Source organism: Pristiophorus japonicus, unplaced genomic scaffold, assembly GCF_044704955.1.
Source record: "Pristiophorus japonicus isolate sPriJap1 unplaced genomic scaffold, sPriJap1.hap1 HAP1_SCAFFOLD_343, whole genome shotgun sequence".
Classification (NCBI taxonomy): domain Eukaryota; kingdom Metazoa; phylum Chordata; class Chondrichthyes; family Pristiophoridae; genus Pristiophorus; species Pristiophorus japonicus.
Window position 1 is genome coordinate 634479 of NW_027253248.1, and position 21666 is coordinate 656144.

A 21666-nucleotide genomic window follows, 5' to 3' on the forward strand; every position below is an offset into this window, starting at 1 on the left:
TAAAACATATAAATATCAATGAGTTTCTTTGTTCATCGGAGAGAAGTGCCTGGATCCAGTCCTGAGGCTTCCTCCCCGCTAACGAAAATAAAGGCCGCATTGGCATTGGAACTGACTCTGAGTGTTGAGTGATTCTTCAAAACATTCACACTAACACACTCAACTGGAAACATCCTCAAAAAATCCCAGAAGATTTGTCAAGCATGATTTCCCTTTCACAAATCCATGCTGACTTGGACCTATCATGTCACCTCTTTCCAAATGCGCAGCTATGACATCCTTAATAATTGATTCCATCATTCTACCCACTACCGATGTCAGGCGAACCGGTCTATAATTACCTGTTTTTTCTCTCCCTCCTTTTTTGTAAAGTGGTGTTACATTTGCTACCCTCCACTTCATAGGAACTGATCCAGAGTCTATGGAATGTTGGAAAATGACTGTCAATGCATCCGCTATTTCCAAGGTCACCTCCTTAAGTACTCTGGGATGCAGTCCATCAGGCCCTGGAGATTTATTGGCCCTTCAATCCCATCAATTTGCCCAACACAATTTTCCGACCAATAAGGATTTCCCTCAGTTCCTCCTTCTTACTCGACCCTCTGACCCCTTTTATATCTGGAAGGTTGTTTGTGTCCTCCTGTGAATACCGAACCAAAGTACTTGTTCAATTGGTCTGCCATTTCTTTGTTCCCCGTTATGACATCCCCTGATTCTGACTGCAGGGGACCTACGTTTGTCGTTACTAACCTTTTTCTCTTTACATATCTATCGAAACTTTTGCAGTCTGTCTTAATGTTTCCTGCAAGCTTCATCTCGGACTCTATTTTCCCTGCCCTAATCAAACCCTTTGTTCTCCTCTGCTGAGTTCTAAATTTCTCCCAGTCCCCGGGTTCGCTGCTATTTCTGGCCAATTTGTATGCCACTTCCTTGGCTTTAATACTATCCCTGTTTCCCTTGATAGCCACAGTTGAGCCACCTTCCCTTTTTTATTTTTACGCCAGACAGGGGTGTACAGTTGTTGTAGTTCATCCATGCGGTCTCTAAATGTCTGCCATTGCCCATCCATAGTCAACCCCATAAATATCATTCGCCAATCTATCCTAGCCAATTCACCCCTCATATATTCAAAGTTACCCTTCTTTAAGTTCTGGACCACGGTCTCTGAATTAACTGTTTCATTCTCCATCCTAATGTAGAATTCCACCATATTATGGTCACTCTTCTCCAAGGGGCCTCGCACAACGAGATTGCTAATTAATCCTCTCTCATTACACAACACCCAGTCTAAGATGGCCTCCCCCCAGTTGGTTCCTCGACACATTGGTCGAGAAAACCATCCCTTATGCACTCCAGGAAATCCTCCTCCACCATCTTGCTTTCAGTTTGGTTAGCCCAATCTATATCCATATTAAAGTCACCCATGATAAATCTTATGCAAGACAGTTCAATAAAGGGGTGGTTCAAAGGATTTCAGCTGAATTTAAAGTAAGACACTGCATTTAAGTCTACTACAACCACAACTCATGTACTCAAACATAGAAACATAGCAACATAGAAAATAGGTGCAGGAGTTGGGCATTCGGCCTTTCAAGCCTGCACCACCATTCAATAAGATCATGGCTGATCATTCCCTCAGTACCTCTTTCCTGCTTTCTCTCCATACCGCTTGATCCCTTCAGCCATAAGGGCCATGTCTAACTCCCTCTTGAATATATCCAATGAACTGGCATCAACAACTCACTGCAGTAGGGAATTCCACAGGTTAACAACTCTCTGAGTGAAGAAGTTTCTCCTCATCTCAGTTCTAAATGGCTTACCCCTTATCCTCAGATAAGGTCCCCTGGTTCTGGACTTCCCCAGCATTGGAAACATTCTTCCTCCATCTAACCTGTCCAGTCCCGTCAGAATTTTATATGTTTCCATGAGATCCCCTCTCATCCTTCTAAACTCCAGTGAATAAAGACCCAGCCTTCATGCTTTTTCCACCAAAGTGGATTCGCTCACATTTATCCACATTATACTGCATCTGGCATGAGTTTGCCCACTCACCTAACCGGTCCAAGTAGCCCTGCAGTCTCTTAGCGTCCTCCTCACAGCTCACACCGCCACTTAACTTAGTGTCATCTGCAAACTTGGAGATATGACACTCAATTCCTTCATCTAAATCATTAATTTATCTTGTAAATAGCTTGCATCCCAGCATTTAGTCCTGCGGCATCCCACTAGTGACTGCCTGCCATTCTGAAAAGGAGTCCTTTATCCCAACTCTCTCCTTCCTGTCTGCCAACCAGTTCTCTATCCACTTCAGTACATTACCCCCAATACCAGGTGCTTTGATTTTGTGCACCAATCTCTTATGTGGGACCTTGTCAAAAGCCTTTTGAAAGTCCAAATACACCACATCCACTGGTTCTCCCTTGTCCACTTTACTAGTTACATCCTCAAAAAATTCTAGAGGATTTGTCAAGCATGATTTCCCTTTCATAAATCCATGCTGACTTGAACTGACCCTTTCACTGCTTTCCAAATGCGCTGTTATGTCATCTTTAATAATGAATTCCAACATTTTTCCCACTACTGATGTCAGGCTAACTGGTCTATAATTACCCGTTTTCTCTCTCCCGCCATTTAAAAAAAGTGGTGTTACATTAGCAACCCTCCAGCCCATAGGAACTGATCCAGTGTTGATAGACGGTTGGAAAATGATCACCAATGCATCCACTATTTCTAGGGCCACTTCCTTAAGTACTCTGGGATGCAGTCTATCATGCCCTGGGGATTAATCTGCCTTCAATCCCATCAATTTCCCTCACACAATTGCCCGTCTAATAAGGATTTCCTTCAGCTCCTCCTTCTCACTAGACCCTCGGTCCATTAGTATTTCCGGAAGGTTATTGGTGTCTTTCTTCATGAAGACAGAACCAAAGTATTTGTTCAACTGGTCCGCCATTTCTTTGTTCCCCATTATAAGTTCACCTGAATCTGACTGCGAAGGACCTACGTTTGTCTTCACTAATCTTTTTCTCTTCACATATCTACAGATCAAGGGGTATGGCGAGAAATCAGGAATGGGGTACTGAAGTTGAATGTTCAGCCATGAACTCATTGAATGGCGGTGCAGTCTAGAAGGGCCGAATGGCCGACTCCTGCACCTATTTTCTATGTTTCTATGTTTCTATGAATCTTTTGCAGACAGTTTTTATGTTCCCAGCAAGCTTCCTCTCAAACTCTATTTTCCGCCTCCAAATTAAACCATTTGTCCTCCTCTGCTGAATTATAAAATTCTCCCAGTCCTCAGATTTGCTGCTTTATCTGACCAGTTGATATGCCTCCTCCTTGGATTGAACACTCTATTTAATTTCCCTTGTTAGCCACAGTTGACCCACCTTCCCCGTTTTATTTTTACTCCAGACAGGGATGTACAATTGCTGAAGTTCATCAATGTGATCTTTAAATGTTTGCCATTGTCAAGCCACCGACAACCCTTTAAGTATCATTCACCAGTCTATTCTAGCCAATTCATGTCTCATACCATCGAAGTTACCTTTCCTAAATTCAGGACCCTAGTCTCTGCATTAACAGTGTCACTCTCCATCTTAATAAAGAATTCTACCATATTATGGTCACTCTTTCCTAAGGGGCCTCGCAAACAAGAGTGCTAATTAGTCCTTTCTCATTACACATCACCCAGCATAGGATGGCCAACCCTCTAGTTGGTTCCTCGGCATATTGGTCTAGAGAACCATCCGTAAAAGACTCCAGGAAATCCGCCTCCACTGCATTGCTACCGGGTTGGTTAGCCCAATCAATATGCAGATTAAAGTCGCCCATGATAACTGCTGTATCTTTATTGCACGCATCCCTAATTTCTTATTTGATGCTGCCCCCAACCTCACTACTAATGTTTGGTGGTGTGTACATAACTCCCACTAGCGTTTTCTGCCCTTTTGTATTCCGTAGCTCCACCCATACTGATTCCACATCATCCAAGCTAATGTCCTTCCTTACTATTGCGTTAATTTCCTCTTTAACCAGCAATGCCACCCCACCTCCTTTTCCATTCTGTCTATCCTTCCTGAATGTTGAATATTCCTGAATGTTGAGTTCCCAGCCTTGGTCACCCTGGAGCCATGTCTCCGTGATGCCAATTACATCATATCTGTTAACAGCTATCGGTGCAGTTAATTCGTCCACCTTATTACGAATACTCCTCGCATTGAGGCACAGAGCCTTCAGGCTTGTCTTTCCAACACACTTTGCCCCTTTAGAATTTTGCTGTAATGTGGCCCTTTTTGCTTTTTGTCTTGGGTTTCTCTGCCCTCCACTTTTACTTTTCTTCTTTCTACTCTTGAATCCTACTCCATTCATCTACACTCTCTGATTCCTGGTATTGTTGTTGATGTAAAAAATTCTAAATTAATGACACTGCCCTCTGAACAGCACTTAAATACAATTGTTGACATTTACAATGGCTTTGCTTCTGCCTGCATTCTACTTCCCTCTGTCTCCCTGCATAAGTTGCCATCCCACAACCATATTAGTCTAACCCCTCCCCAACAGAACTAGCAAACACTCCCCTGAGGACATTGGTTCTGGTCCTTCCCAGGTGTAGATCAATTGTACTGGTCCCACCTCCCCCAGAACCGGTTCCAATATTCCAGGAATTTGAATTCCTCTCTTCTGCACCACTCCTCAAGCCACGTATTCCTCTGAGCTATCCTGCGATTCCTACTCTGACCAGCACGTGGCATTGGTAGCAATCCTGAGATTACTACCTTTGAGGTCCTACTTTTTAATTTAGCTCCTAGCTCCATAAATTCGTCTTGTCGGACCTCAAACAGAACAAGTTTGGGGTTTATATGATAGAAGGCAAACTCGGTAAGAAGTGATATAAGTTAAATTAAGAAAAGCACTAAAATGAAACATCAATTGGTCTCCTGTGATCACGGAGCAATCAAATATTCGAAACACTGTGTTTGAAACACAGATAATTTATTCAACATTTATACAGGGTATCAATTTCCAGCTCAGGTATAAGGGTTATTAAGATCATCAGAAATGAACAAGAGCTGCCAGAATGAACATGTTTCAGTGTCCAATGCAATCACAGTAAATCCTGTTCTATTCACAAATGCAGCCTTTCTCCTCAGCCCATTTAAAACTGAGATGAGGAGGAATTTCTTTTCTCAGAGGGTTGTAAATCTGTGGAATTCTCTGCCCTAGAGAGCAGTTGAGGCTGGTTCATTGAATATATTTAAGTTGGAGATGGACACATTTTTGAGCGATAAGGGAGTAAAGAGCGGACAGGGATGTGGAGCTGACTCTATGATCAGATCAGCTATGATCTTATTGAATGGGGAGCAGGCCCGGGGGTCCGGGTGGCCCACTCCTGCTCCTATTTCTCATGGTCTTATGGACCCAGCATGTCTCGCGGGGAAGAATGTGCCGCCCCCAGACTGCAGGAGCTCAGTGCGCAGGCGCGGGTCCTGGGGGGGGGGAGGGGCTCTGGAGCATGTGCGATGCGGGCAATGGCGGAGGCAGTACGTTTTGGGCAGGCTCCTCAGAAGTGTCCTTTCCTTCGGTGCAGAGCGGAGTAATGAACCAGCGGAGAGCCGGCGAGGCTTCATAAACAACCGGTGACCGCCGCAAGCCCGAAATAATAACCGGAATATCGGCGGTTGCAGCTTCGAGGCTTTCTCCCGGTCAAAGGCCCAGGCTAACGGCGGACATTTTGGTATAGGAAGTCAGGTTCAACGGTCTGTCATCTATATTCAGTGAGTAGCAAAGCGCATGCGCGGCCATGTTGGTGCAGGAACAAAGTGAATGATGTCAGTGTCTGGAACTGAACCCAGACAGAGTCAGCACCTTATAAGAACATAAGAAATAGGAGCAGGAGTAGGCCACACAGCTGCTCGAGCCTGTTCCGCCATTCAATAAGATCATAGAGGTGGGCACCGGAGGGACTGGAGTGCATCATCACGCCCGGCAACCAAATTTTAATTTGATTTTACGTTTTAAAGTTTAATTTGTTTTAATTGCCGGTGCTTTTAGTGTCCCCCTTCCCTTTTATAGGGGGCACTGGGGAAAATTGTGATTTTAGTGCCCAAAAAAAAAAACCAAAAAAAAAAAGAAAAACACAAAAAAAAAACCAAAAAAAAAGGGGGGAAAAAAAAGGGCCTTGAAAATGTCTGGAGTGTCACCCAGGTCGGGTGGCACCGTTTATTGTTTTTATGTTTTCACAGGTGAACTCAAAAGAGTTTCAATAAGATCATAGAGGTGGGCACCGGAGGGACTGGAGTGCATCATCACGCCCGGCAACCAAATTTTAATTTGATTTTACGTTTTAAAGTTTAATTTGTTTTAATTGCCGGTGCTTTTAGTGTCCCCCTCTCCTTTTATAGGGGGCACTGGAAAAAAGGAAAAATTTGATTTTAGTGCCCAAAAAAAAACACAAAAAACCCCCCAAAAAAAAACAAAAAAGGGCCTTGTAAATGTCTTGTGTGTGTCATCCAGGTCGGGTGGCACGGATACATGTTTTATGTTTTCGCAGGTAAACTCAAAAGAGTTTCAATAAGATCATAGAGGTGGGCACCGGAGGGACTGGAGTGCATCATCACGCCCGGCAACCAAATTTTAATTTGATTTTACGTTTTTAAGTTTAATTTGTTTTAATTGCCGGTGCTTTTAGTGTCCCCCTCTCCTTTTATAGGGGGCACTGGAAAAAAGGAAAATTTGATTTTAGTGCCCAAAAAAAAAACCACAAAAAAAAAAAAAAAAGGGCCTTGTAAATGTCTTGTGTGTGTCATCCAGGTCGGGTGGCACGGATACATGTTTTATGTTTTCGCAGGTAAACTCAAAAGAGTTTCAATAAGATCATAGAGGTGGGCACCGGAGGGACTGGAGTGCATCATCATAACGCCCGGCAACCAAATTTTAATTTGATTTTACGTTTTAAAGTTTAATTTGTTTTAATTGCCGGTGCTTTTAGTGTCCCCCTCTCCTTTTATAGGGGGCACTGGAAAAAAGGAAAATTTGATTTTAGTGCCCAAAAAAAAACCACAAAAAAAAAAAAAAAAAAGGGCCTTGTAAATGTCTTGTGTGTGTCATCCAGGTCGGGTGGCACGGATACATGTTTTATGTTTTCGCAGGTAAACTCAAAAGAGTTTCAATAAGATCATAGAGGTGGGCACCGGAGGGACTGGAGTGCATCATCACGCCCGGCAACCAAATTTTAATTTGATTTTACGTTTTAAAGTTTAATTTGTTTTAATTGCCGGTGCTTTTAGTGTCCCCCTCTCCTTTTATAGGGGGCACTGGAAAAAAGGAAAAATTTGATTTTAGTGCCCAAAAAAAAAACACAAAAAACCCCCCAAAAAAAAACAAAAAAGGGCCTTGTAAATGTCTTGTGTGTGTCATCCAGGTCGGGTGGCACGGATACATGTTTTATGTTTTCGCAGGTAAACTCAAAAGAGTTTCAATAAGATCATAGAGGTGGGCACCGGAGGGACTGGAGTGCATCATCACGCCCGGCAACCAAATTTTAATTTGATTTTACGTTTTAAAGTTTAATTTGTTTTCATTGCCGGTGCTTTTAGTGTCCCCCTCCCCTTTTATAGGGGGCACTGGGAAAATTTGATTTTAGCGCCCCAAAAAAAACCCAAAAAAAATAATTTAAAAAAAAAAGGGGCCTTGAAAATGTCTGCTGTGTCACCCAGGTCGGGTGGCATGGTCTTAATGTTTTATGTTTTGCAGGTAAACTCAAAAGAGTTTCAATAAGATCATAGAGGTGGGCACCGGAGGGACTGGAGTGCATCATCACGCCCGGCAACCAAATTTTAATTTGATTTTACGTTTTAAAGTTTAATTTGTTTTAATTGCCGGTGCTTTTAGTGTCCCCCTCTCCTTTTATAGGGGGCACTGGAAAAAAGGAAAAATTTGATTTTAGTGCCCAAAAAAAAAACACAAAAAAACCCCCCAAAAAAACCAAAAAAGGGCCTTGTAAATGTCTTGTGTGTGTCATCCAGGTCGGGTGGCACGGATACATGTTTTATGTTTTTGCAGGTAAACTCAAAAGAGTTTCAATAAGATCATAGAGGTGGGCACCGGAGGGACTGGAGTGCATCATCACGCCCGGCAACCAAATTTTAATTTGATTTTACGTTTTAAAGTTTAATTTGTTTTAATTGCCGGTGCTTTTAGTGTCCCCCTCTCCTTTTATAGGGGGCACTGGAATAAGGAAAAATTTGATTTTAGTGCCCAAAAAAAAACACACAAAAAAAACAAAAAAAGGGCCTTATAAATGTCTTGTGTGTGTCATCCAGGTCGGGTGGCACGGATACATGTTTTATGTTTTGCAGGTTAACTCAAAAGAGTTTCAATAAGATCATGGCTGATCTGATCTTGGACTCAGCTCCACTTCCCTGCCCGATTCCCATAACCTCTTATCCCCCTTATCATTTAAGAAACTGTCTATTTCTGTCTTAAATTTATTCAATGTCCCAGCCTCTACAGCTCTCCGAGGCAGTGAATTCCACAGATTTACAACCGTCTGATAGTAGAAATTTCTTCTCATCTCTCTTTTAAATTGACGGCCTCTTATTCTAAGATCATGCCTTCCAGTTCTAGTCTCCCCCATCAGTGGAAACATCCTCTCTGCATCCACCTTTACAAGCCCCCTTATATCTAATAGATTTTGATTAGATCTCCTCTCATTCTTTTGAATTCCAATGAGTAGAGGTCCAACCTACTCAACCTTACTCCCTCATCCATGGAATCAACCTCGTGAACCTTCTGTGAACTGTCTCCAAAGCAAGTATATCCTTTCGTAAATATGGAAACCAAAACTGCACGCAGTATTCCAGGTGTGGCCTCACCAATACGTTGTACAACTGTAGCAAGACTTCCCTGCTTTTATACTCCATTCCATTGGCCTTCCTGATCACTTGCTGTACCTGCATACTATCCTTTTGTGTTTCATGCACAAGTACCCCCAGGTCCCACTGTACTGCGGCACTTTGCAATCTGTCTCCATTTAAATAATAACTTGCTCTTTGATTTTTTTTCTGCCAAAGTGCATGACCTCACACTTTGTAACATTATACTCCATCTGCCAAATTTTTGCCTACTCACTGAGCCTGTCTGTGTCCTTTTGCAGATTTTACTTGTCCTCCCATCTTTGTATCGTCGGCAAACTTGGCTACGTTACACTCAGTCCCTTCTTCCAAGTCGTTAATATAGAATGTAAATAGTTGGGGTCCCAGCACTGATCAATGTGGCACCCCACTAGTTACTGGTTGCCATCCAGAGAATGAACTATTTATCCTGATTCTCTGTTCTCTGTTCTCTGTTAGTTAGCCAATCCTCTATCCATGCTAATATATTACCCCCATCCCCGTGGACTTTTATCTTGTGCAGTAACCTTTTATGTGGCACCTTGTCAAATGCCTTGTGGAAGTCCAAATACACCACATCCACTGGTTCCCCCTTATTCACCCGGTTCATTACATCCCCAAAGAATTCCAGCAAATTTGTCAAACATGACTTCCCCTTCATAAATCCATGCTGACTCTGCATGACTGAATTTTACTTTTGCAAATGTCCTGCTACTGCTTCCTTAATAATGGATCCAACATTTTCCCAATCACAGATGTTAGGCTAACTGATCTATAGTTTCCTGCTTTTTGTCTGCCTCCTTTTTGAAATAGTGGCATTACATTTGCAGTTTTCCAATCTGCTGGGACCTCCCCAGAATCCAGGGAATTTTGGTAAATTACAACCAATGCATCCACAATCCCTGCCGCTACTTCTCTTAAGACCCTAGGATACAATCCATCAGGTCCAGGGGTTTTATCTGCCTTTAATCCCATTATCTTACTGAGTACCACCTCCTTAGTGATTGTGTTAAGTTCCTCCCCCCCTGTATCCCCTTGACTATCCACTGTTGGAATATTAGTGTCCTCTACCGTAAAGACGGATACAAAATATTTGTTCAGAGTTTCTGCCATCTCCCTGTTCCCCGTTACTAATTCCCTGGTTTCGTCCTCTAAAGGACCAACAATTACTTTAGCCACTCTTTTCCTTTTTATATACCTATAGAAACTCTTGCTAACTGTTTTTATATTTTGTGCCAGTTTACTTTCACAGTCTATCTTCCCTTTCTTACTCATTTTTTAGTTATTCTTTGCTGGTTTTTAAAAGCTTCCCAGTTTTCTGTCCTCCCACTAGATTTGGTCACTTTGTATACCTGTTTTTAATGGATAACGGCCTTTATTTCTTTAGCTAGCCATGGATGGCTCTATTTTCTCTCGCACCTTTTCCTCCTCACTGGAATAGATTTTTCTTGAGAGTTGTGAAATATCTCCTTAAATGTACACCACTGTTCATCAACCGTCCTACACATTAATCTATTTTCCCAGTCCACTTTTCCCAACTCTGCCCTCATACCTTCATAGTCTCCTTTATTTAAGCTTAGTACGCTGGTTAGAGATCCAACTTTCTCACCCTCCATCTGAATTTGAAATTCAGTCATGCTATGATCACTCATTCCGAGGGGATCCTTTACGAGGAGATTGTTTATTAATCCTGTCTCATTACACAGGACCAGATCTAAGATAGCCTGCCCCCTGGTTGGTTCCGTTACATACTGCTCAAGGAACCTGTCCCTTATGCACTCCATCAATTCCTCCTCAAGGCTGCCCTGACCAATTTGATTTATCCAATCAATATGGAGATTAAAATCACCCATGATTAGTTGTTCCCTTTTTACAAGCCCTCTCTATTTCCTGGTTTATGCTCCGACCAACAGAGTTGCTACTGTTAGGGGGCCTATAGACTATGCCCACCAGTGACTTTTTCCCCTTATTGTTCCTTATCTCCACCCAAACTGTTTCAACATCCTTATCATTTGAGACAATATCGTTTCTTACTATTGCAGTGATTCCATCCTTTATCAATAGAGCTACTCCACCTCTTTTTCCTTTCTGTCTGTCCTTCCGGATTGTCAAGTACCCCTGAATATTTAATTTCCGGTCCTTGTAACCACGTCTCTGTAATGACTATCAGATCATACCCATTTGTCTCAATTTGTGCCGTCAACATATCTATTTTGCTGCAAATGCTACGTACATTTAGACAAAGTGCCTTTAAGTTTGTTTTTTTTACCCTTTTTTCCTGCTTGTTTCCTCTCTCCTTCAAACTCACTTTCCTTATTTTTGCTTTCTAATTCCAGCTTTGCTCCCCTCCCTGCTGAATCTATTGTCAGGTTCCCATCCTCCTGCCAAGCTAGTTTAAACCCTCCCCAATAACACTAGCAAACCCCCTCACCCTCTCACAAGGATATTGGTCCCGGCTCTGTTGAGGTGCAACCCATTCGGTTTTTACAGGTCCCACCTCCCCCAGAAGTGGTCCCAATGTGTCAGGAATCTAAAGCCCTCCCTCTTGCACCATCTCTCCAGCCACGCATTCATCTGCTCTATCCTCCAATTTCTGTACTCACTAGCTCGTGGCACCCGGGAGTAATGCAGAGATTACTACCTTTTGAGGTCCTGCTTTTTAATCTCCCTGCTAGCTCCCTAAACTCTGCCTGCTGGAGAGGGGAGGGAGGGGAAACAGTGAATGTGGAATTGAACACAGCCAGAGTTAGCGCCTTAAGGGAAGGGGCGGATGGGAGGGAGGGGAACATGCAAGTATACAACTGAACTCAGCCAGAGTCAGCACCTTCAGGGGAGGGGAACCAGTGAGTCTAAAACTGAACCCAGCCAGAGTCAGCACCTTCAGGGAAGAGAGAGAGGGGAACCAGTGAATGTAGAACTGAACCTAGCCAGAGTCAGCACCTTCAGGGGAGGAGTGGGAGGGGAACCAGTGAGTGCAGAACTGAAACCAGACAGAGTCTGCATCTTCAGGGGAGGAGAGGGGAGGCAATTCAGAGAAGGTTCACGAGGTTGATTTCAGAGATGAGTGTGTGAACTTATGAGGAAATATGGAGGAGGTTGGGGGCAATATATTAGCATGGATAGGGGATTGGCTAACTAACAGAAAACAGAGAGTCAGGATAAATGGTTCATTCTCGGTTTGGCAATCAGTAACTAGTCGGTTGCCGCAGGGATCAGTGCTGGGACCCCAACTATTTACAATCTATATTAACGACTTGGAACAAGGAACCGAGTGTAACATAGCCAAGTTTGCTGACGATATAAAGATGGGAGGAAAAGCAATGAGTGAGGGGGACACACAAAATCTGCAAAAGGACAGAAGTTTAGGGAATGGGCAAAAATTTGGGAGATGGAGTATAATATTGCAAAGTGTGAGGTCACGCACTTTGGCAGAAAAAAAATCAAAGAGCAAGTTGTTATTTAAATGCAGAAAAATTGCAACGTGCTGCAGTACAGTGGGACCTGGGGGTACTTGTGCATGAAATACAAAAGGTTAGTATGCAGGTACAGCAAGTGATCAGGAAGGCCAATGGAATCTTGGCCTTTATTGCAAAAGGGAGGGAGAATAAAAGCAGGGAAGTCTAGCTACAGTTGTACAGAGTATTGGTGAGGCCACACCTGGAATACTGCGTGCACTTTTGGCTTCCATATTGAAGAAAGGATATACTTGCTTTGGAGGCAGTTCAGAGAGGGTTCACAAGGTTGATTCCGGAGATGAGGGGGTTGACTTATGAGGAAAGGTTGAGTAGGTTGGGCCTCTACTCATTGGAATTCAGAAGAATGAGAGGTGATCTTATCGAAACACATCTACGATTATGAGGGGGCTTGACAAGGTGGATGCAGAGAGGATGTTTCCACTGATAGGAGAGACCAGAACTTGGGGGCATAATCTTGGAATAAGGGGACGCCCATTTAAAACTGAGATGAGGAGAAATTTCTTCTCTGAGGGTTGTAAATCTGTGGAATTTGCTGCCTCAGAGAGCTGTGGAAGCTGGGACATTTGTATAAATTTAAGACAGAAATAGACAGTTTCTTAAACGATAAGGGGTTATGGGAATCGGGCGGGGAAGTGGACCTGAGTCCATGATCGGCTCACGAATAATCGTATTAAATGGCGGAGCAGGCTCGAGGGGCCGTATGGCCTACTTCTGCTCCTAATTCTTATGTTAACCAGTGAGTGCAGAACTAAAACCAGACAGAGTCAGCATCTTCAGGGGAGGGGAGGGGAACCAGTGAGTGCAGAACTGAACCCAGCCAAAGTTAGCATCTTAAGGGAGGAGAGGGGAGGCAGTTCAGAGAAGGTTCACAAGGTTGATTTCAGAGATGAGTGTGTGAACTTATGAGGAAATATGGAGGAGGTTGGGAGCAATATATTCGCATGGATAGAGGATTGGTTAACTAACAGAAAACAGAGAGTCGAGCTAAATGGTTCGTTCTTGGGTTGGCAACTAGTAACTAGTGGGGTGCCACAGGGATCAGTATTGGGACCCCAACTATTTACAATCTATACTAATGACTTGGAAGAAGGGACTGATTGTAACTTAGCGAAATTTGCTGATGATACAAAGATGAGAGGAAAAGCAATGTGTGAGGAGGACACACAAAATCTGCAAAACGACATAGACAGGCTCAGTGCGTGAGCGAAAATTTGGCAGCTGGAGTATAATGTGGAAAGTGTGAGGTCATGCACTTTGGCAGAAAAAAATGAAAGAGCAAGTTATTATTTAAATGGAGAAAGATTGCAAAGTGCCGCAGTACAGCAGGACCTGGGGGTACTTGTGCATGAAATACAGATACAGCAAGTGATCAGGAAGACCAATGGTATCTTGGCCTTTATTGCAAAGGGGATGGAGTATAAAAGCTGGGAAGTCTTGCTACAGCTATATAAGGTATTGATGAGGCCACACCTAGAATGCTGCGTGCAGTTTTGGTTTCCAATTTTACGAAAGAATATACTTGCTTTGGGGGCAGTTCAGAGAAGGTTCACAAGGTTGATTCCGGGGATGAGGGGGTTGACTTATGAGGAAAGGTTGAGTAGGTTGGGCCTCTACTCATTGGAATTCAGAAGAATGAGAGGTGACCTTATCGAAACATATAATATTTATGAGGGGGCTTGACAAGGTGAATGCAGAGAGGATGTTTCTACTGATGGGGGAGACTAGAACTAGAGGGCATAATCTTAGAATAAGGGGCCGCCCATTTAAAACTGTGACGAGGAGAAATTTCTTCTCTGAGGGTTGTAAATCTGTGGAATTTGCTGCCTCAGAGAGCTATGGAAGCCGGGCCATTGAATAAATTTAAGACAGAAATAGATAGTATCTTAACCGATAAGGGGTTATGGGGAGCGGGCGGGTAAGTGGCGCTGAGTCAATACTCGAATCAGCCATGATCTTATTGAATGGCAGAGTAGGCTCGTAGGGCCGTATGGCCTACTCCTGTTCCTATTTCTTATGTTCTTATGTTCTCTGCCCACTCCTCATAGCCCCTTATCCGCTTATCGTTTAGAAACTGAGTAATTGGGAGGAGGGTCCAGTGACCCTGCTGGAAAATGCACGTGTGAGGCCTCAGGTGAGGACAGTGGAAAAGCCTGTCGACACTCAATGTTGAGGTTCACACAGGGAGATTGGGCACATAGGTCACTACTGGAGAGAAACTGGTGAGTGTAGAACTGAACCCAGCCAGAGTCAGCACCTTCAGGGGAGGAGAGGGAGGGGACCCAGTGAATGTAGAACTGAACCCAGCCAGAGTCAGCACCTTCAGGGGAGGAGAGGGAGGGGAACCAGTGAGTGCAGAACTGAACCCAGCCAGAGTCAGCACCTTCAGGGGAGGCAGAGGGAGGGGAACCAGTGAGTGTAGAACTGAACCCAGCCAGAGTCAGCACCTTCAGGGGAGGAGAGGGAGGGGAACCAGTGAATGTCGAACTGAACCCAGCCAGAGTCAGCACCTTCAGGGGAGGAGAGGGAGGGGAACCAGTGAGTGTAGAACTGAACCCAGCCAGAGTCAGCACCTTCAGTGGAGGAGAGGGAGGGGAACCAGTGAGTGTAGAACTGAACCCAGCCAGAGTCAGCACCTTCAGGGGAGGAGAGGGAGGGGAACCAGTGAATGTAGAACTGAACCCAGCCAGTATTAGTGGTGAAAACTAGCAGTGGAGGAGAAACAGTCTAGAAATGTGCGATGGTTTTGGATTTCAGCACAGCAGGAGGGACAATGTGTGGGACAGGGATTTACAGCTTTGGAAGAACAAGAGAGGAAAGAATGTTCCATGGAAACTCTGGGGCCAAGTTTCGACCGACCCGTAGAATGGTGCACCTCCGAGAGGTCCGTCGACTTTCTAGAAGGAAAAGCGCACCTAATACTTACCTCGGGATTCTCCACGATGATCAGGCCTGCTTTGGACTGGGTGCAGCGCAGCAGAAGCAGTGGGGGGCGGAGCTACAGCCCTTCGCCCAAAAAAGTGCTGGCAGCTGCGCGCGTGCGTAGTGAAGTCTGTGCACATGTGCAGTAGTTCCTGGCCCTCCCAGCGCATCGTGGCTCCGGGTGACCCTATCCCTGGCCGAGTGGCCTGCGTGCCTCACCGTCCCTCGCCTCACTGCTGCCTAAACCCGGGCCTCGCCTCACCGTCCCTCACCTCACTGCTGCCCAACCTCAGGCCTCACCTCGCCACCCCTCGCCTCGCCGCTGCCCAACCTCGGGCCTCACCTCACCACCACTGCTCTTACCTCAAGGCCTCCTCGCCGGCCCGCCTGAACACCTCCTCCGCGATGGGGCCGCCCGACCACCTCCTCGGCAGCGGGCCCCACCGGACCACCTCCTCGGCGGCGGGGCACACCCGAGCTCTTCCCCTTGAAAATGTAATCAGGCAGGCAGGCAGGGCTGAGTGTGGGCCGTGTGCTGCTGGAGGGCTCCCGGTGCTCCCCAACGCATCGGTGCTGCAGTAGGTGAGGTAGGAATTGATAATTTTTTATTTATTGATTTATTGATTTTTTTTATTTATTGATTTATTTATTGATTGATTTATTGATCATTTATTATTGATGATGGTTCTTTATTTTTAAAAATGAAGTGTTTAATGCTTTGGAAAATCCTCTAACTTCACTTCCCCCTCCCCTTAACTCTGGCTACATGCGACTGATTGCTAAAGTGTCCGCAAGGTTTTTCTGAACATATCAAAGTGGACATTTACTCAGGCCTAAGTTAGTTTGGAGTAACTTTTCGCTGTCTAAACTTACTTAAATGGCCAAAACAGGCGTAAGTGGCTGGTAACGCCCTCTTTTGGAAAAAAAAACTGAACTAAAAAAAAAACTGAACTAACCGACTGAAACTGGAGCAAACTAAATGGGGAGAATTGCGATTTCTAGGATATTCAAAAAAAAACTAGTTGTTCCAAAAAAATAGGAGCAACTCCTGTTGAAACTTGGTCCCTAGATTGTCTATTCTGAATTTCTGTCTTGTACTGACAGTGATGAGTTTTATTATCTCCTTTTACAGAATATTAGAAGGGGAGATTTTCAGACAGGAAACACAAACCAAACATCACGTCAAGATCTGACGGAGTCAATCGATTCTTCAGGACCTGAATATCATCGGCCTTTGAAAGTGGAAGGAGAAATGTTTGCCTGTTCTGCCTGTGGGAAAAGATTTCAAATGTCAGTGTGACTGGAAAGGCACCGAGACACACACACACCCGAGTGAGTGTTCCACTGCCTATGGAAAGAGCTTTAACCAGTTACACAGCCTGAAAAAACATCGCACCATTCACCGCGCGGAGAAACTGTAAACGTGTTGTGTGCGTGGACGAGGCTTCAACTGATCATCCAACCATGGAGAGTCACAAGGACACCCGCACCATGGAGAAACCGTGGAAATGTGGTGACTGTGGGAAGGTATTCAGATCACCATCAGAGCTGGAAATTCATCGACACAATCACACTGGGGAGAGGCCGTTCACCTGCTCCGAGTGTGGGAAGGGATTCTCTCGGTCATCCACCCTGCTGATACACCAGCGAGTTCACACCGGGGAGAGGCCATTCACCTGCTCTGAGTGTGGAAAGGGATTCACTACATCATCCCAGCTGCTGATACACCAGCGAGTTCACACTGGGGAGAGGCCGTTCACCTGCTCTGAATGTGGAAAGGGATTCACTACATCATTCCACCTGCTGATACACCAGCGAGTTCACACTGGGGAGAGGCCGTTCACCTGCTCTGAGTGTGGGAAGGGATTCACTTGTTCATCCCACCTGCTGATACACCAGCGAGTTCACACTGGGGAGAGACCGTTCACCTGCTCTGAGTGTAGGAAGGGATTCACTTGTTCATCCGACCTGGTGAAACACCAGCGTACTCACACTGGGGAGAGGCCATTCACCTGCTCTGAGTGTGGGAAGGGATTCACTCATTCATCCCACCTGCTGAGACACCAGCGAGTTCACACTGGGGAGAGGCCATTCACCTGCTCTGAGTGTGGGGAGGGATTCGCTACATCATCCACACTGCTGACACACCAGCGAGTTCACACTGGGGAGAGGCCGTTCACCTGCTCTGAGTGTGGGAAGCGATTCACTCGGTCATCCCACCTGCTGAGACACCAGCGAGTTCACACTGGGGAGAGGCCATTCACCTGCTCTGAGTGTGGGAAGGGATTCACTCGGTCATCCCACCTGCTGACACACCAGCGAGTTCACACTGGGGAGAGGCCGTTCACCTGCTCTGAGTGTGGGAAGGGATTCAGTCAGTCATCCAACCTGCTGACACACCAGCGAGTTCACAAGTGACTGCAGGAGTTGGAATCTACTGTTATTGCTGCTGTTAATCACATCCCGACTGAACCATGTTCATTCTGACAGTTGTGGTTTGTTTCTGCTGATGTTAATAACTCTATAACTGGGCTGGACTTTAATATTCTGGATATATTGCTGATTGTGTTCTCGGGGCTGCAGTGTCCATTTAAGAAATGCTGTGTGTTATCTTTCCCCTTAATTCATCGACTCTCAACAGAAATTCAGTTTGCAATAAAATTATGAACTTTTACTTTAATCCTAAACTGATCTTTGGTACAAAATCTACAATAGTGTGTGAAAGTTTCCACATGAATAAAATCTCCAATTAGAAAGAGCTTGCTGACAATTCTTACTGACTTGCACATTACACACAGTGGCCCCTCCATTATCCACCAGAAAGAAGGGGAATGGGAATTAGTGGGGAATCAGTGTCCCCAAATGTTGCCCCTCCCATCTGGTGTAGCAATCCCCTTGGCACGGGAATGGAGACAAGTCCAGACCAAAACTGCGCAGTACTCCAGGTGTGGTCTTGCCAATACCCTGTACAATTGTAGCAGGACTTCCTTACTTTCATACTCTATCCCCCTTGCAATAAAGGCCAGCATTCCATTTGCCTTCTGATTACTTGCTTCACCTGCATGCTAATCTTTTGAGTTTCATGTACAAGAACCCCTAGATCCCCCTGCACTATAGCATTTTGTAATTGTCTCCATTTAAATAATAATTTGCTTTTTTATTTTTCCTACCAAAGGGGATAACCTGACATTTTACCACATTATATTCCATCTGCCAGATTTTTGCCCGCTCATTGAGCCTATCTATATCCCTTTGTAGATTCTTTGCGTCCTCCTCACAACAACCTATCTTTGTATCATCAGAAAATTTGGCCACGTTACACTCAGTCCCTTCATCCAAGTCATTAATATAAATTGTAAGTTGTTGAAGCCCCAGCACTGATCCCTGCGGCACCCCACTAGTTACGGTTTGCCAACCGAAAAATGACCCATTTATACTGACTCTGTTTTCTGTTCGGTAGCCAATCCTCTATACATTTTGATATATTGCCCCCAATCCCTTGAGCTCTTACCTTGTGCAGTAACCTTTTATGTGACACCTTCTCGAATGTTTTCTGGAAATGCAAATATACAACATCACTGGTTCTCCTTTATCCACTCTGCTTGATACATCTTCAAACAACTCCAGCAAATTTGTCAAAACATGATTTCCCTTTCATAAAACCATGCTGACTGCCTGACTGCAGTATGATTTTCTAAATGTCCTGCTACTACTTCCTTCATGCTGGACTCCAGTATTTTCCCACTGAGATGGTAGGCTAACTGGTCTATGGTTTCCTGCTCTGCCTCCCTCCTTACTTGAATAGGGGTGTTACATTTGCAGTTTTCCAGTCCGCTGGGACCTCTCCAGAATTCAGGGAATGGTAGATTACAACCAGTGCATCCGCTATCTCTGCAGCCACTTTTAAGACCCTAGGATGCATGCTATCAAGTCTTGGGGACTTGTCCACCTTTAGTCCCATTTGTTTGCCGAGTACTTTATCTCTAGTGATAGTGACTGTTTTAAGTCCCGCTTCACCCCACACTCACCACCGCAATAGCTCCTTGATTATCAACTGTTGGGATGTTTTTAGTGTCCTCTACCGTGAAGAACAATACAAAATATTTGTTCAAAATCTCTGCCATTTCCGTGTTTCCCGTTATTAATTCTCCAGTCTCATCCTCTAAGGGACCAGCATTTACTTTAGCCGCTTGTTTCCATTTTATATACCTGTAGAAGCTCTTACTGTCTGTTTTTATATTTCTTGCTAGTTTGCTCTCATATGCTATCTTCTCTGTCTTTATCATTTTTTTAGTCGTGCTTTGTTGGTTTCTAAAAATTTCCCAATCTTCTGGCCTTTCACTGTGTTTCGCAATATTATATCAGACAGGAGGGGATTGGTGACATGGAATCATAGCAGTTTACAACACAGAACGAGGCCATTCGGCCCATCATGTCTGTGCGGCCGAAAAAGAGCTATCCAGCCTAATCCCACTTTCCAGCTCTTGGTCTGAAGCCCTGTAGGTTAATGCACTTCCAGTGTATATCCAAGTACTTTTGTAAATGCGATGAGGGTTTCTGCCTCTGCTGCTCTTTCGGGCAGTAAGTTCCAGACTCCCACCTCCCTCTGGAGGTTGTGCTAGAACTGTGTAAAACACTAGTTAGGACACAGCTGGAGTACTCACACAGTTCTGGTCATTACATTACCCTATTGGGCCAGCCCGGGCTCACCCTATTGGGCCAGCACAGAAGGCCCAGTATCCAGCAGAGAAAATTAGCAGCTCATTGATTTTATTCTCATCTGCGCACAGTGGGTGCAGAACTGAACCCAACCTTATAAACTGGAAATGCATCATCGCAGTCACACCGGGGAGAGGCCATTCACCTGCTCTGTATGTGGGAAGGGATTCACTCGGTCATCCCACCTGCTGAGATACCAACGAGTTCACAAGTGACTGCAGGAGTTGGATTCTACTGTAATTGCTGTTAATCGCATCCTGACTGAATCGTGTTCATTCTGTCAGTTGGGGGTTGTTTCTACTGATGTTAATAACCCCTATAACTCGGCTGGAGTTTAATAGTTTGATATTTCAAATAACAAAGTGTGTCAATATTGGATGTCTCCACTATAAGAGGAGACTGATGTATGTTCTGTTACCAACTGCACCATTTTGGGCCTTTTCTCCTTTTTAACTCGAGGTTATTTCAGTTTTCATATCTTCGGTTACTCTCTGGGACAAGTCCCAGTTCCCCATACCTTCCAGAGTGCCTCTCCTAGCCTTGGTATCCAGGGAAGGTGTTGGTAACACGCCCAGGATCACGAAACATAAAACCCAGTCTGTTAATCACCTTCAGATACTGGACTTAGCGTGTGCCCCACAGCATCTCTCTCACCTTCGATGTGCAAATGGAGCATCACGCCTGCAAACCTGGTTTCAATTTGCATTTGAATCCACTCAGCAAATGTATTTTCAAAATATGTACATATAAACTGATCACATCAAATAATTGGCGATGGTTTAGAGTCAACAAGATGAATAAGTAAACACATCACAGCCCAATAAACCAGCTCTATATTCACAGGAGAAAGTCTGTTATCTAATTACTCAAATGTCAGTTGGTGAGATGAGCGACTGAATCACTTTCCATGTACAACACCATCCATTCCCACTGTCCCCACATTTAGTGTTGAGTCCGGTGGGTACACGAGTCTCACAGGCTGAACGATTGGTTGAAGGTGTATCCACACACACAACATGTGTCCTGTTTCTCCCCGCTGTGATTGGTGTTTTTACAAAGGCTGATGAGAAGGTGATCCTGATCAATCCGGGAATCTGTCAAATCTTGAGGCAATGTTTGGATTGAGTTTCCCAGCTGCAGATCCTCCCCTTCTAATACCCTGCAAATAAATGGTGGTTACAAACGTTACTTTAAGTTCAGAACAGACAATTCTAGATTCTACAGAACATTCTGTCCCCTCCTGTCCCTCCTTATTCTAGACACTCTCCCTCCATCTTCACTGTCTAAAAATCAACATTCCTTTCAGCAGCTGAGATTTTTTATCTCCAGAAAGTGCTGAATCTGGCTGTGTGCAATTCCACAGACATTATTTAACCTCTCGTGCCTCACCGTCAGTCGATTCAGTGAGTGCCAGCAGGATTTCCACTGTGGTAGGCATCACAGCCTCAAATCCTGTCCTCAAATAATGCAGAAGATAGAGGTACGCAGAGTCAGAGGAAATGTATTAGCATGGATAGAGAATTGGCTGATGAACAGAAAGCAGAGAGTCGGGATAAATGGGTCCTTTTCGGGTTGAAAATCGGTGGTTAATGGTGTGCCACAGGGATCGGTGCTGGGACCACAACTGTTTACAATATACATAGATGACCTGGAAGAGG

At 44.6% G+C, this 21666-nt stretch overlaps 1 protein-coding gene across 1 annotated transcript in view; it reads left to right on the forward strand.

Moving 5' to 3' along the window:
* Window positions 1–5534: 5534 nt before the first annotated feature.
* The window catches only part of LOC139250063 (zinc finger protein 420-like), a 64967-nt gene continuing 48835 nt past the window's right edge, over window positions 5535–21666 (forward strand). Inside the window, exons 1-2 of the mRNA XM_070872634.1 lie at window positions 5535–5777; window positions 16422–17689. Coding sequence (XP_070728735.1) covers window positions 16754–17689 — 936 coding nt within the window. The 5' untranslated portion in view covers window positions 5535–5777; window positions 16422–16753. The remainder of the gene's footprint in view (window positions 5778–16421; window positions 17690–21666) is intronic.